General features: G+C 35.4%; 1 protein-coding gene across 2 annotated transcripts; it reads right to left on the bottom strand.

The window, feature by feature from the left end:
- Window positions 1-202: 202 nt before the first annotated feature.
- On the bottom strand, window positions 203-13,830 carry FRG1 (FSHD region gene 1). Of its 2 annotated transcripts, XM_067721495.1 has the most exons (10): window positions 13,675-13,830; window positions 13,489-13,566; window positions 11,393-11,463; window positions 7,010-7,135; window positions 6,157-6,214; window positions 5,700-5,814; window positions 4,149-4,253; window positions 2,044-2,135; window positions 1,443-1,553; window positions 203-305 (listed from the first exon to the last, which is right to left on the bottom strand). In XM_067721495.1, exons 2-10 carry the CDS (start codon window positions 13,548-13,550, stop codon window positions 269-271), a joined length of 777 nt encoding a protein of 258 aa, XP_067577596.1. In that variant the 5' UTR covers window positions 13,551-13,566; window positions 13,675-13,830; the 3' UTR covers window positions 203-268. The 2 variants fall into 2 exon arrangements, with proteins under 2 accessions (XP_067577596.1, XP_067577595.1); XM_067721494.1 differs by having other exon boundaries at window positions 13,489-13,760.
- Between the last annotated feature and the right edge of the window lie 1,260 nt (window positions 13,831-15,090).

Here is a 15,090-nt window from a genome sequence, read left to right on the forward strand (position 1 = left end):
GTAGCACTTCATGCTTTATGACAGGAAATCCAGAAAAGAAGAGAATTCTGTGGTACTTTAAGTGTGTACTCTAAGTTTCATTTCCATGTGAAACACTGCAGTTGACTAAAAAAGTACATCCATGGAGAATCTCAATTAAACTTGATTAGTCTTGGTTAAATCTAGCAACTGGTTCAGCAGTAATTCCATAACAGCCCAATAATTCTGTTAAAACACTTCCACTGATTTTTTTATTCAGAAAAAAAGAAGACAGAAACAAAAATCCTGGTCATTTGCAATATCTATCAGCTTTCAATTTGGCTCTCCTGTTTAAACAAAAACAAATAATAAAAATTAATCTATGTAGAAACATGTCATATATAGCCAACTGCTACTAAACATAAACTCATGCTCAGAAATTGTGCTCTCAATTTTGGTTATTATATTACCACACTGCCTATATTAAAATAGTTTAATTAAAATTTTACTTTTCAATTTTATGTTTCATACTACATGGATTTTATTCTTACAAAAAAAATCTTTTCCTGATCTTTAACTCATGTTGCTTGAGGGCTTTTTAAATCCATAACAGCGATTTTAATTGCCTCTGAATTTAAGCATGCTCTAAGCTTCTATTTAACAAGGTGGCAATGTTGTATTTTCATAAGTGATAAAAGTTAGAGGACACAGGCCTTACTCTTTTTTTTTCTTTTTTTTGTGATACACGGGCCTCTCACTGTTGTGGCCTCTCCCGTTGCGGAGCACAGGCTCCGGACACGCAGGCCCAGCGGCCATGGCTCATGGGCCCAGCCACTCCGCAGCATGTGGGATCCTCCCGGACCGGGGCACGAACCCGTGTCCCCTGCATCGGCAGGTGGACTCTCAACCACTGCGCCACCAGGGAAGCCCTAAGCATTTTTTAAATGTTGTAAATCTAGGACACTACTTACCTAAATAGGAATACTAATAAATAAATATTAATAATGTGCTATGATAAATATCCTGCACACATCTGAATTCAACTTAATAAAAGTGCTTCAATTTTGTTATTCAATTTTATACTTAGAAATTTTTAAACTGATTTTTATCTCATTTTTGGAAAGCTGCACTACTTTAACAGAACTCACTGAATTTTGAAATTAGTCAAAGAACTTCTTTCTAGCCCTGGTTCTGATAGTTATAAAAAGTTGATGGTAAATAAATTTATGAAACAGTTTCAGTCAGACCTGAATTTCTTGCAATAAAATATATAAGCACTTGGAATCTGGCTATTTCCAGATATTCTTTCTTGGTGATCTTTTCCCAGACTTATGATGTCCTTTTAAGGTAATACCACCACATTCAAAAATTAAAAATAAAGACAAAAATTTGAAAATTACAGTAATTAAAAAAGAACATGGGTTTATATACACTACTTCTATTGGCCACTGAAAATAGTTGGAAATGATTAAAAATATGCCTACCTGTCCAGAAGTGTTTCATGCAAAAATCCATCTTTCCGGGCCTTTTTAAGAATTTTACTGTCTTCTTTACTTATTTTAAGTTTGTGGTCTTGGAAGCTCTGGAATTTCTTTCTGTTAAGAAAATATCTTTCTTGAAAAATATCTCAAACTTTGATTATACATGTTTACTGATGAGCTTAAAATATTTTTAAAAGTTTTTTATTTAAAAAAACCTTTTTCTTATATACAACTTTTCAACAAAAATGACTTTAGTACCCCACCATCAAAGAGGCAGTTGTTTGGATAGCTCTACAAATTCAAGATTTGGAATATTGGCTGGAGTCTCCTGTGTCCTGGAAGCATTTGGTTGGCATTATGTACTGACAATGACAGACACTCTATAGAGTAGGGAGAATAAATTAACTCAAGTGATTTGAGCATTGAAAGCTAGCAGGATGATAATTACAAAAACTGAAGCCTAAGAGAAGCATTCGGTTTAGTGCTCTGTCCTAGAGTCTACAGTATGTTGTCTCTGCTTGTCCTTCAGGTTATTTTATTTTAGGTGCCTTGAGAAGCATCTCACTGCCAAATCTACAGTTCTAAAAGGAAAAAATATACGTACACATAATTGATTTCACACTGTTTAACATTTCCTTTGTCTTCTTCTGGAATATCATCTTTTTTCTTAGTTTCTCTTTCAGCACAGGATCTAATCTGGATATTGGAGATGAGAACCCAACAGGTTACACAATTATCTTCCCCCTGCTCCACCTTACTTATTACAGAAGAACATTCTAGGTGATTTCTTATGCAAAAGAAGAAAACAGTTAACTTAGCAATTAGATTCAGAAAAGACAGATTCTAGATATGTGTTTTTATTTATATATATAATTTATCTAAATAATTGCTATTATACGTTTCTTTAGAGCCCTTACATCAGAAACACTGAAGAGAAACTTATTTGAAAAGCATTTTACAGATCAGATCCCACTAAGCCAATTAGGCAATAATTTAACTAATTTAATTTTGGCTGCAAAAGTAAATACAGTAGGATCAAATTATCCTGCAATTTAGTGTTCATTTTATAACACTGAAAGTTTAACATAGTAGCTATTTTACTATGCATAAGATATTACCAACACATTAAAACTTTTAACATAACACAATTTGTTTTCATCTAATTGGAATTTATCCCTTTTAAATCCTCCTTATACTTTCATCAGTTTTGACAGATACTTACTATCACATTCCATAAATTAATTGATACAGATACAGCAATTAGGATCAACTGAGGGGGGTAAGAAGAGGACAGAATTCAGGGCCATGAAACTGGCAATTTGCAACCCAAAGGACCCACATTGGAAAGGGATCTCTGTGCCTTAGAGCATAATTCCAAGATTGCTTAGAAACTGGTGAGCAATAGGCATGTGCAAATAATATGTGTGTGACAGTTTTGGCTGGAGGAGTCCTAGAAGACCTGGGGAAATTCTGGGCCAGGTCTGTGACACAATACTGCTTTCGGCAGGAGGGAATGTGTTCTGGTAGATAAGGCTAGGCTATAAAGGTGGATGCTGACACGGACTAGCAGAGCCTGCAATGTAAAAGGCAAGGTGGAAAGAGTCCTGGATTATCATTGCTCAGAGCTTTCAGGTACCTGACTAACCAGACAGACCCAGGGAAATCTGACAGGTACTTCATATAAAAACGGTTGTAATTATTGATAAATATAACACAGTGTTTTTTTATTTCTGTAGATGTGCAAAGTACTGCACATACATTTGTACTGCTTGTCTTTAATAATCATACTTTTATAATGTAATCCAGATGAAAAACAATTCAAGCACGATACAATAATATTAAATATAAATAAAATTAAAAATAGGTGAGTCAGAAATCCACCAGCATTTTTCTAATGACTGCTTCCTGAGAAGCAGTGTGATGTGGAACGTAATTTCTAGAGTCAGTTGGGCCTGGGTACACATCCTGTCTCCACTTTATCTGTGTGACTTCATGAAGTGACTGATCAAAACAGTGAGGATGTAGGGAAGGTCAAAGGTTGTTTCCTCCTCTGTAAAGCCTCACTCAGCAGAGTACCTGCAGCTACTTGCTGTAGTTTTGTTTATATAATTGAAAAATATTATGACTAATACTTTTTAAAATATAACAGAAATATCTAGGTTTTAGATTTAAATTTTTTGAGATTTTGGCAGTGAAAATGACTTTTGAGAAAACTATGGAACATAGACCGAAACTTCTAATTCCTGAGCTGTCTAGAATGGTATTTTTTTTTCCATCAGTCAACTCCAAATAATGAAATGAAGAGTTACTGGTATTAATATTCTTGTTTAAAAAGATTAGTGATATTTTTCAAGGTAAAAAGAATACTGTAAGACTGTAAAACTGAGGATTATGAAAATCGAGAACATTTTAAAAATAAAATCAAATATATGACACAGAATTTAAAACAAAACATATGCAGATACTTGATAGATGTGTTTAAATTATGCTGATAGTGGAGAAAATGTAACATGGATTTTTATGCTTTATTTATAAGGATTAAAGCCACCTTACAAAAGGCTTTTTTCCCTCGTTTCTTTAAGCCTTCCACTCTGGCCCTCACTAATGCATTACACACAGCGAATCTGGATCAGATTACAACATTTTAAAGAGAAGCAGTCACATCATACATGTGACATGTATTAGTCTATAGAAAAGTCTCATGATTACCTTTATCATTTCTTCTTCTCCTGCCGTTTTACTTTTTGCTTCTATATCACCTGCTTCATTGCATCTAATAAAGCAGCTATTTGAGGCCAGTAAAGCCATTTTCCCCTAAATGAACAAAATAATAAGAAATAAGTTATGAGAATACCTGTGAAAAAAATTCTTAAGTCTTGAGACTAAATTGAATTTTTCCCATGTCTAAAAGTAATCAGGAAAAATAATGTGAAGAAAACTTGGAAAAATAAAAAAACATACAGAAAAGAAAACCAAAATCACCTATAATCTTACTACTCAAAGATAACCACATTAAATATTTTTAGTATATTCTATTAGTAGTACTAAATTCTAACTGTATGGAATAGAATTATTTCCCTTGGCCTCAGAGATTTATTGAGGATATAACTGATTTAGTGTTTTAAAAAGTTAGCTTTAAAGACAAAAAAAATTATAATAGTAGTGTTTTAAATTTTTCTCCATAATTAGAAAATATAAAAACATATCATAGTTGATTGAAGTATAATCAACTATACTTCAATAAAATAAAAAAAAATGCAGAGAAAATATATCTCATAAAAGCTAGCCTTCGATGCCTTTGAATTTATTGCTCAGAACTTTAAGAATCAATGTCTGAGGGACTTCTGGGTGTAGGAAGAATTAAATCTTCTATCATATCCAGTTACAAAAGTGCTAATAACATGGATTTGACTTAATTTCTTATTTGAGGTGGTAAGGGCTCGGTTTTCTGTCACCTGGATGACTTTTGGTAAGCTTGGATGTGGCTGTATAGTCTAAGGTGATTTAAATATGTGCTGCTGATCTTTCTGCTGAGTACCTTTTTGTAACAAAGTTTTACTTGTTACATCAGGGACTTTTAAGTCTTTCTTTCATTTAAATTTAAAATTTTAAAACTTAGTGTTTTTCCCAAAAATAAAGTGAAATGAACATCCCTCAAATTCTGTATAACTGGTAGTATCTGACTTATCATCCTGGCCTTATCATATGTTGGTGTTTTTTTTTGTTTGTTTGTTTTTTTTGTTTTGTTTTTTTTAACATCTTTATTGGGGTATAATTGCTTTACAATGGTGTGTTAGTTTCTGCTTTATAACAAAGTGAATCAGTTATACATATACATATGTTCCCATATCTCTTCCCTCTTGCGTCTCCCTCCCTCCCACCCTCCCTATGTTGGTGTTTTCTGTTGATATAATGAAAAATATCTATTCAGTTTCTTTGCCCATTTTTAAATTTTTCTTTCTTTTGCTATTGAATGAGTTTCTTATATAATTTGGACATTAACACCTTGTCAGATATATGGTTTGCAAATACTTTTCCCAATCCATAGCTTGTCTTTTCACTTTGTTGATTTTTTTTTCCCCTGTGTTGCACTATTTTTTTTAGCTCTTTTTAAGATTATGAATTCATGTTGGTTTTAAAAAATTTAATGCATTATTGCAGTCTACTTTTTTTGGTTTTTTTGAACATATGTTCTCAATGAATGTTAGAGACTTTCCCATTCACTGACAAGGAACTTTTATAAACAATAAGAGTACTTACATCTTGAAAGACTGGTTCCCATTGTTCTCTTGGTCCAATTGCATCTGAACGCCCAACAACAAGTCCATCTGAATTTATACCTAGGTATTTTCCATAGCCAGATTTCAGGGCAATTCTTCAGATCAATAAAATAGATCAATGTTAAAAACGGAGAGAAAGGAAATTAAATATGGAACATAAAAATAGTATGTGTGTGTATAAAAATTCAAGACTAACCATAGTCCAAATGTTCAAAAGCCATGTGTGGCTAGTGGCTACCGTACTGGACAATGTAGTTCTATGTATACAATTTAATATTCTACCTTCTTAATACAAGTATTATATAATACCTTATATAGCAAACATTTTCCAAATTCATTATTCTTCAAAAACACTACTTTTAATCGATATATAATATTCCATTACAATGTATCATATTGTATTACAATGTATTAATTATAGTTCAACTCAAGCTTACCTGGAATCAGACAATTTGACAGCTGTAAACTGCTCTGGAGGACTAGGACCCTCATCAACTACAGGAGAAAAAACAATTTGAAATAAATTTGACATTTCTTATAAATATAAAGATACTCTTTAGCTTGAAAGAAGTAGCTCTTTTAAAAACAAACATAAGAATATTATATTATGATGTAATTATAATACAGTATTCATAGTATCAAGAGTTACTTTAGTCTTCTATATAACTCATGTTTAGTTTTACATACTTAACAAGATAGGTCAGCATGATGCTTATTTAGTCACTTCCAAGATACTATCTCTTTTCATTTTAAAATGCAGTTAGCACATAGACAAGCAATTAATATTTAAAAAGCTACATGCTTTAAGTTATTCAAGGGATGGCCATTCAGACAAAAAGCTACTGCCTTTTAATCTTCTAATTTCTTCGTATCTCATTAGTGCTTCTTCCCATGGGCTAAAAGGAATGAGAAAACTTTAAATTATTAACAGTTATTTAATGCTCCAGATTAGTTTTGGCAAAAGGTCTAAAGAATAAAGGAATTCAAACCTTTGACTCAACCAGGTTTTCTTTTTCTTTCTACTTATTATTTCAATTATTCATATTGTTTTTGATTCCCATGGATACTCTTCTGGAACTATACAGAATGTTTTCAAATGCTTATACTGGAAAGAGGGAGTTGCCAATAACTGGTAAATAGTGAAGAAGGAAAAAAAATGGAAGAGTCAAATCAATGGATTCATTCCTTTGGAATATATTCGAGATTTGTTAGAATTTGGCCTAAGTGAGTGAATGTTATAAAATATATACTGTAGCCTTTTCCCTTCCATTGCTTCTACCAGACACAAACCTTCTTTATGTGGAGCTCCCAGTGTAAAAAGTCCATTGTCAAGTGCATGTATGTAGGTTCCTTTATCCATTTCAATCGCTATGGTTCCTGAAATTTCACCAAAGTTTGTTACTGTCCACCAGATTCCTAAAAAATAAAATCAGTAATTTAAATTTATATTCTGGATTTGACAGAAGGTTCTTACTTGTTGCTGTTGTCATTATAACATATTTAAAATTTTTATTTTGTAGTTGTAAGAATAATACAGGGAGATCTCATATACCTTTTAATCACTTTCTCCCAATGGCTAACATCTTGCATAACTATAGTCAGTATCAAAACCAAATCCATAAAACTGATACAATCCATGAAACTTATTCAGATTTCATCACTTTTACACACACTCACTTGTATGTTTCTATGCAGGTATGTAGATCTAGGTTACTACCACCACTGTCAAGATTAGGTTCTTTTAAAATGTAAAATAGCAGTACACATGAAGGTACAAAATGATATATAGAGAACAGACTCTCTCATATCAGCCTCCAGTCATCCACGACTGGTTTCCACAGGCAATGACTACTGCAACCTGTTTCTTATGTATCCCTCCAGATTATAATTACAATTGCTAAGACTGAGGTCAGGGAGCTTATTACGTATATTTTCCTTCTAGGACTTTTATGGTTTCAGGTCTTACGTTTAAACATTTAATTCATTTTGAGTTAATTTTTGTGTATGGTACAAGATAGCAGTCCAGTTTTCCCAACATCATTTATTGAAAAGACTGTCCTTTCCTCATTGTATATTCCTGGAATATGCATGGGTTTATTTCTGGGCTCTCTATCTGGCTCCATTGAACTATGTGTTTGTTTTTATGTCAGTACCATACTGTTTTGATTACTTTAGCTTTATAATATACTTTGAAATCAGGAAGTGTGATACCACCAGCCTTGTTCTTCTTTCTCTATATCGCTTTGATTATTTGGGGTCTTTTGTGTTACATATAAATTTTAGGACTGTTTGTTCTACTTCTGTGAAAAATGCCACTGGAATTTTGATAGGAATTTCACTGAATCTGTAGATTGCTTTGGGGTTAGTTTAGACATTTTAACAATATTAATTCTTCCAATCCATGACCATGGAATATCTTTTCTACATGTCTTCTTCAATTTCTGTCATTAATGTCTTATAGTTTTCAGTGTATAGGTCTTTCACCTCCTTTGTTAATTTATTCCTAGTTATTTTATTCTTTTTGATGCAGTTGTAAATGGGACTGTGAATTTCGCTTTCTGATAGTTCATTATTAATGTATAGTAAATGCAACAAATTTCTGTATATTCATTTTGTATTCTGCAACTTTACTGAATTCGTTGATCAGTTCTAACAGTTTTTTGGTGGAGTCTTTAGGGTTTTCTATATATAATATCCTGTCATCTGCAAATAATGACATTTTTACTTCTTCCTTTCTGATTTGGATTTCTTTTTCTTGCCTAATTGCTCTGTAGGACTTCCAATACTATCTTGAATAAAAGTGGCAAGTGTGGGCATCCTTGTCTTGTTCCTGATCTTAGAGGAAAAGCTTTTCACTGTTGAGTACAAACCTAAATTGTATCCAATTTTTGTTGGGTCTGATAATGAGATAGTGTTATGTATTAAAAGAAAGAGCAAAACAGAAGGAAGAAAAGAGAGAGAGAGACTGATCTTGTAAGAAATGCACATTTATAATGACTTAGTATCTGTTATTTATTTTAAAATTCTCCAGAAAAATGTATGAGAGATTATCTCACAGTGGGCATGTGTGTAAATCAAACAAGACTGTTAAAATATTGATTATTACTAAAGCTCAGTGATTCATTATATTCATGGAAGATTCATTACATTCTTTTCTCTACTTATGTATTAGTTTGAAAATTTTCCATAATAAAACATTTTTAAAATTGAGTTAATCACACTGTACAAAATTATCTATTCAGCTAAACAGGTCAGGCTTCTCATAACTAATAAAAAATTAGTAAAAGTTTAGCTTAAATGAAGCTGGACCTTACCTAATATAATATACACATACTAACTCAAAATGCATCAAAGACCTACATGTAAGAGCTGAAACTATCAAGATAAAACTCTAAGAAGAAAGCATATGGGAGAAGCCTCATGACACTGGATTTGGCAATGATTTCTTGGATATGACATCAAAGGTACAAATAACAAAAGAATAAACAGACAAACTGGACTTCATCAAAATGAAAAATTTTTGTGCATTAAAGGACACTATCAATAGAGTAAAAAGACAACCAGAAAATATTTGTACATCACGTATTTGATAAGGAATAAATATCCAGGATATGTAGAGAACTCTTAAAACTCAGCAACCACAAGAAAAGCAACCCAATTCAAATGATGGGCAAAGGACTTGAATAGGCATTTCTCCAAAGAAGATATGCAGATGGCCAATAACCACATGAAAAGATGCTCAACATTACTAATCATTAGGAAAATGCAAACCAAAACCATAATGGGATACCACTTCATACCCATTAGGATGGCTATTATCAAAAAAAACAGAAAATAACAAGTGTTCATGAGGATGTGGAGAAACTGGAACTCTTGTGCACTGCTGGTGGGAATGTGATGGTATGGTGGTTTCTCACAAAATTTCAAATAGAATTACTGTATATGATCCAGCAATTCCATTTCTGGGTCTATACCAAGAAGAAATGAAAGCAGAGTCTTGAAGAGATATCTATACAACCATGTTCACAGGCAAAAGGTAGAAGCAACCCATGTTTTCATTGATAGATGAATGGATAAACAAATGTGGTATATACATACAAAGGAATATTATTCAGCCTTAAAAAGGAAGGCAATTCTGACACATGCTACAACATGGATGAACCCTGAAGACATTATGCAAAGTAAGACAGTCATAAAAGGACAAATACTGTATGATTCCACCCTTCTGAGGTACTTAGAGTAGTTGAATTCATAGAGACAGAAAATAGAGAGAGAGAAAATAGAATGGAGGTTGCCAGGGACTAGGGGGGAGTAAGGAATGGGCATTTATAATTTAATGGGTGCAAAGTTTCAGTTTTGCAAGCTGAAAAAAATTCTGGAGACGGATGGTGGTGATGGCTGTATAACAATGTGAATGCACTTAATGACATTGAATTGTACACTTAAAAATGGCTAAAGCGATAAATTTTGTTATGTATATTTTACCACAATTAAAATAATTTAGTGAGAGCTTTACATAATTTATTTCTGACTTATAGCGATAATTGTTTTCAGTAAAAAAAAAAAAAATGCTTTACCTAGAATCATTATCAGCATCCTATGATCATTAAAACTTTCTTAAAAATGTAATAGTTAATGATTTTAAATTATTTGTATTTTACATGTTCTGTGCCATTTTGACCAAGTACACTTAATGTTGATTCTCCCCAAATGACCTAGATTCAATATAATTCTCCCAGAAAATCCAACAAGATTTATGGTAGAAAATAATAAATTGTAAAATTTATATGGAAACGCAAAGGATCTAGAAGAGTATAAAGAAGTATAGAAGTATAAAGAAGAAGTATAAAGTTGGGAGATTCACACAACCTAATTTCAAGACTTTATGAAATGACAGTAATCAAGACAAATATATCACTAGAACAGTAGACAAATCGATGGAACAGAGTCCAGAAATAGACTTAACACATATAAAGTCAATTGATTCTTGACAAAGATACCAAAGCACTTTAATGGTGAAAGGAAAGTCTATTTATCAGTGATGCTGGGACAACTGGATATCAATATAAAAAAAAAGAGAGAAAGAGAAAATAATTTGTAAAATGTATTTGGTTAAATAATATTTATTGGGCTTCCCTGGTGGCGCAGTGGTTGAGAGTCCGCCTGCCGATGCAGGGGACACGGGTTTGTGCCCCGGTCCGGGAGGTTCCCACATGCCGCAGAGCGGCTGGGCCCGTGAGCCATGGCCGCTGAGCCTGCGCGTCCAGAGCCTGTGCTCCGCAACAGGAGAGGCCACAACAGTGAGAGGCCCGCATACCACAAAAAATAAAATAAAATAAAAAATAATATTTATCTATATTAGGCCTTTTTTAAAATGATATATCAGAATCTCTGGGTTATTAAGCAGTGTAATGATTCAGAGAACCATGTTTCCTCTCTCCTGTACTTTGTCCTGATGATGAAGAAAAGGCCTCAGCAGTGACATCTACTGTGCTAGAGCATAAAAGCAATCTATAACTATAAGTAATATTTGAGCGCTTTAAGACAAATATGAGTCGCTCATAAATTCCTTCTACTTCCTTTTTACTACTTATCCCTACTAGGAAAATAGTTTTAAAGGGATCTCAACCAATGTTAACTTTTCTCAGAATAAGGTATACAAAACTGACTCACCAACAATATCAAGTTGAATTTCTTCATCTTCTTCTCTTTTTCTCTTCTTCTCTTTACTCTTTTTCTTCTTACTATAGGAGATAATTTATATAGATGAGTTTAAATATATTGATTTGCATACTGTCATATGATGGAATCTTAGAAGACTCTTTTAAGATGTACATTGATCTATAAATTATTGATTTACAATGATATACATTGATATGCCCTCTTACTTCTAATCCTGAGAAGTCACTTCTGATCCTGTACATACTGTGTTAAAGTTAAGAGAACAGACTCTGGAGCCAGACTGCCTTTTAAAAGCCTGATTCCGTCATTTCTTAGCTCTGTGATTTTTGGAAAATAAGTCAGTTTCCCCACCTACACAGTGAGGATAATAATTTAACCCAACTCTTAAGGCTGTTGTGAGGATTAAGAAAATGCGTATCTTCATACCTTGCTCATGAAAATGTAAAATGGTGCAGCCACTTTAGAAAAGAGTTTGGAGTTCTCAAAAAGTTAAACGCAGAGTTACCATAGGACTTAACAATTCTACTCCTAGGTATACACCCAAGAGAAAAGAAAACATATGTCTGCACAGAAACTTGTATTAAGAATATTCATAGCAGCATCATTCACAAGTGCCAAAAAGTGGAAACCCAAATGTCCATGAACTGATGAATGGATAAACAAAATGTGTTGTATCCATACAATGGAATATTACTCAGCCATAAAAGGAATGAGTACTAATATAACATAGATGAACCTTGAGAATGTTATCCTAAGGAAAAGAAGCCAGGTACAAAAGGCCACATATTGTATGATTCCATTTATATGAAATATTTAGAAGAGGCAAACTGATACAGACAAGTGGATTAGTGGTTGCCTGGGATTAGGGGATGAGCAGAATGGGGAGTGACTGCTAATGATTGTGGGGTTTCTTTTTGAGATGATGAAAATGTTCAGCAACTTGACAGTGGTGAACCTTGTGAATATCCTAAAAGGCACTGAATTCTACTTTAAAAGGGTGAATTTTATAGTATATGTATTATATCTCAATAATTAAAAGAAAACCCAGAATGACTTTAAAAAAAAGTTAATATGTAGTACTTAGAACAGTTCTTGGCACATAGGAAGTGCTATGTATGTGTTAATTATATTGATAGTTATAATGATTATAAGACACACTTGTTTGTATTTTCATCACAAAATAAGCTTTCAGAAGCTAACTCTCCCCTCCCTCCTATGAATTCAGACAGTAACAGTTTCACATGTATTCAGGATAAATTCTTGATGCCAGACCCCTAGGCAGAGTTCTCAAGTGCAGTGGCTTCAGTTTGCTCCTTGACACTTTCTTTCCATCTCTCATAAACGTACCTAAAACTCTATCAGACCAGGATGAAATGCTCAACATTTTTGTGAATAATCAACCCCGAGCAAATATAGCAGTTAAAAACGAGGTGGAGGTATGAGTGGGCAGATATCTTCTCCTAAAAATCTAATACTCATAAATCACCACTGTAACTTCTTCCTTGTATTTGGCTCTAGTTACTTACTGTACATATTATCTCACTTAATCCTCATAATAATCCTTTGAGTATCATTAATCTCTCCCAATAAACGAATAAATGGAAGCTCAAAGATATTAACGTACCTGCCACAAATCACAAAATTAGTATTTAGTGGAGTCCAGGTTCAAACCCATATCCTTTTCAAAATCCACATCTACATATTGCATTAAAAGCTAATTTTTTCTAGGTGGGAGGGAGACAATGTTGAAAATAATTACTCCTAATAAAGGAAGCTACTGTTATAACCTACACTATCACACTAATACAGACCCACCAAGCATAGATCTGGAGGTGGGGGGGGGGGCTCATCAAGAGACCCGAACTTGTGGCGCCTTGGCTATCGGTCCGCCCAGCTAGGGCGAGACTCTGGCGGTGCGTCTCCGCACCCGCGCCGGGAACTGAGTCCATCTCGGCAGGAGGCCAGGCCCAAGGGCTGGGAGCCTGAATGACAGCTCCCGGCGGCTTCCACAGCCTAGCCGCAGGGAGAGGAGAGCGGAGGGTTGTCGGAAAAGAGGGGCAGATTCTCCCGCACAAACTCGCGTTTACCTCTTGGCCTTGGTTCCCTTGAGCACGAGTCTGGTGGGCTTCACGTAGGAGTATTCGGCCATGGTCGCGGTGACGCTTCTGTATTAAGACAGGGAGCTGGCTCAGGGCAAGATACGTTAACCGGGGCAGAAGCGGGCGAGGGAGGCACAAGAGTGGGGATGGAGTCCAAACTCCCTGAGAACTTACGCAGCAGCGGCGTGGGCGTGTTTCCCCTGAATCCCTGGCCTTTCTCTCCCGAATAATGAGCCCCAAATAGAATTCTACTTCCTGTTGACAGGCTGGGGCTACGGCGACCGCAGAGGGCCTAAATATACCAGCGTTCATTTGCTCCGTCCTGAGAACGGGAACCTTAGGGCCTTTCTAAGCGAGGAAACTGGGGAGACGCGCCCTCTGGTGAATGTGGCGGGTCTCACAGCCCTGCTCGGCGTCTTGAGCCACTCTGGAGAGAGCCGCCTGCTAGGTCTCGGGAGGAGGCGATAGTTAGATCAGAGGGTGAAATAAATGACTCCGTCAACCCTCCGGACTCTGCACAGCAGACGGGTCCTGACTGCGCCCCGCGGCCGAGGGCTGAGCCAGCATGTGGGAGCGGGGCGGCGGAGGCGCTGGGTAACACAGAACGCGTTACCTGGCCTTGGACGACGTCACGAGCCATCTCAATTACGTAAACGTTTATTGTACTGTTTTAATTAGGGAGTCTCGAGTAATGTACAGGAAACAAATAGGGAATAAAATAAAAGACAATTAAGTGCCAACATTTGGGCCTAAGATTTCACTAGTGCTGCAGGAATTTGGGCGGAGGTAGAGTGGGAGGGTGACTGTGGAAACTAATGTAATCAGAGAGGTCTTTCCATATAGGGGGGGTCTTGAGAGGCTTTCACAACTTCAATCACCTGTTCCGATCTCATCAGTTTGATAATCCACCTCCCTGATTCCATTTTCTCCACCTTCCAAACCGTCCTCTGTAGTGCTGAGTGATCTCTCTAAATAAATCGCTGATCATTATTCCCCTACCTAAAATCTATTAAAGGGAAGCCTGTTGCTTTCTGGAGGGAAAATCCTAGCGTCACTTAGTAAACTGGTGATCGTGACCTCTTTACCCACCACTGAACCCCTGCCACCTTAATTCCAGTCACACAAAATTATTGGAAATGTTGGAGAGCTCTGTTTGCTTCTGCTGCCTAGAATGCTGCTTTAGACTCTTACCCACCCTCTTCATGCGACCCTTTTTTTTCAGCCTTTAAGACAAACCCAGGCTTCATTTTCTCCAAAAAGCCACTTTGAATGACTTCCTCTATTTCCCCAAACAGTCTTCGTTTCTCACTCTGTAGTTTAATACTGTGCTTTTTAAACGCAGGAGCCATGGCTTATTTATCCTTGTTTCACCTACACCTGTACCCAATGCCTGCTTCACAGTAGACCTTGCCTAAATGTCAGTTAAAACAGTAAGAGTCTAAATCCTGGTGTGGGATAATGAAGAGAGTGGAACAGAGTGTGACTTGACTAGATAGGATGGGTTGTGATAGAAAAACACAAGTAGACATATTGGATGGGTAAGGAATAGCAGGCCATTGGAAGTCAATTCCTTATTTATTTATCAGCTGT

The sequence above is a fragment of the Pseudorca crassidens genome, chromosome 21 (genome assembly GCF_039906515.1).
Source record: "Pseudorca crassidens isolate mPseCra1 chromosome 21, mPseCra1.hap1, whole genome shotgun sequence".
Classification (NCBI taxonomy): Eukaryota; Metazoa; Chordata; class Mammalia; order Artiodactyla; family Delphinidae; genus Pseudorca; species Pseudorca crassidens.

Excerpts from the sequence above, each read along its gene's own strand:
- FRG1 (XM_067721495.1), bottom strand. The coding sequence starts at position 13,550 with ATGGCCGAATACTCCTACGTGAAGCCCACCAGACTCGTGCTCAAGGGA. Across the intron at positions 5,815-6,156 it reads GTCAAATTGTCTGATTCCAG|AATTGCCCTGAAATCTGGCT; the intron begins GTAAGCTTGAGT and ends ATTGATCTGAAG. Across the intron at positions 1,554-2,043 it reads CAGTGTGAAATCAATTATGT|AAAGAAATTCCAGAGCTTCC; the intron begins GTACGTATATTT and ends TTTTCTTAACAG.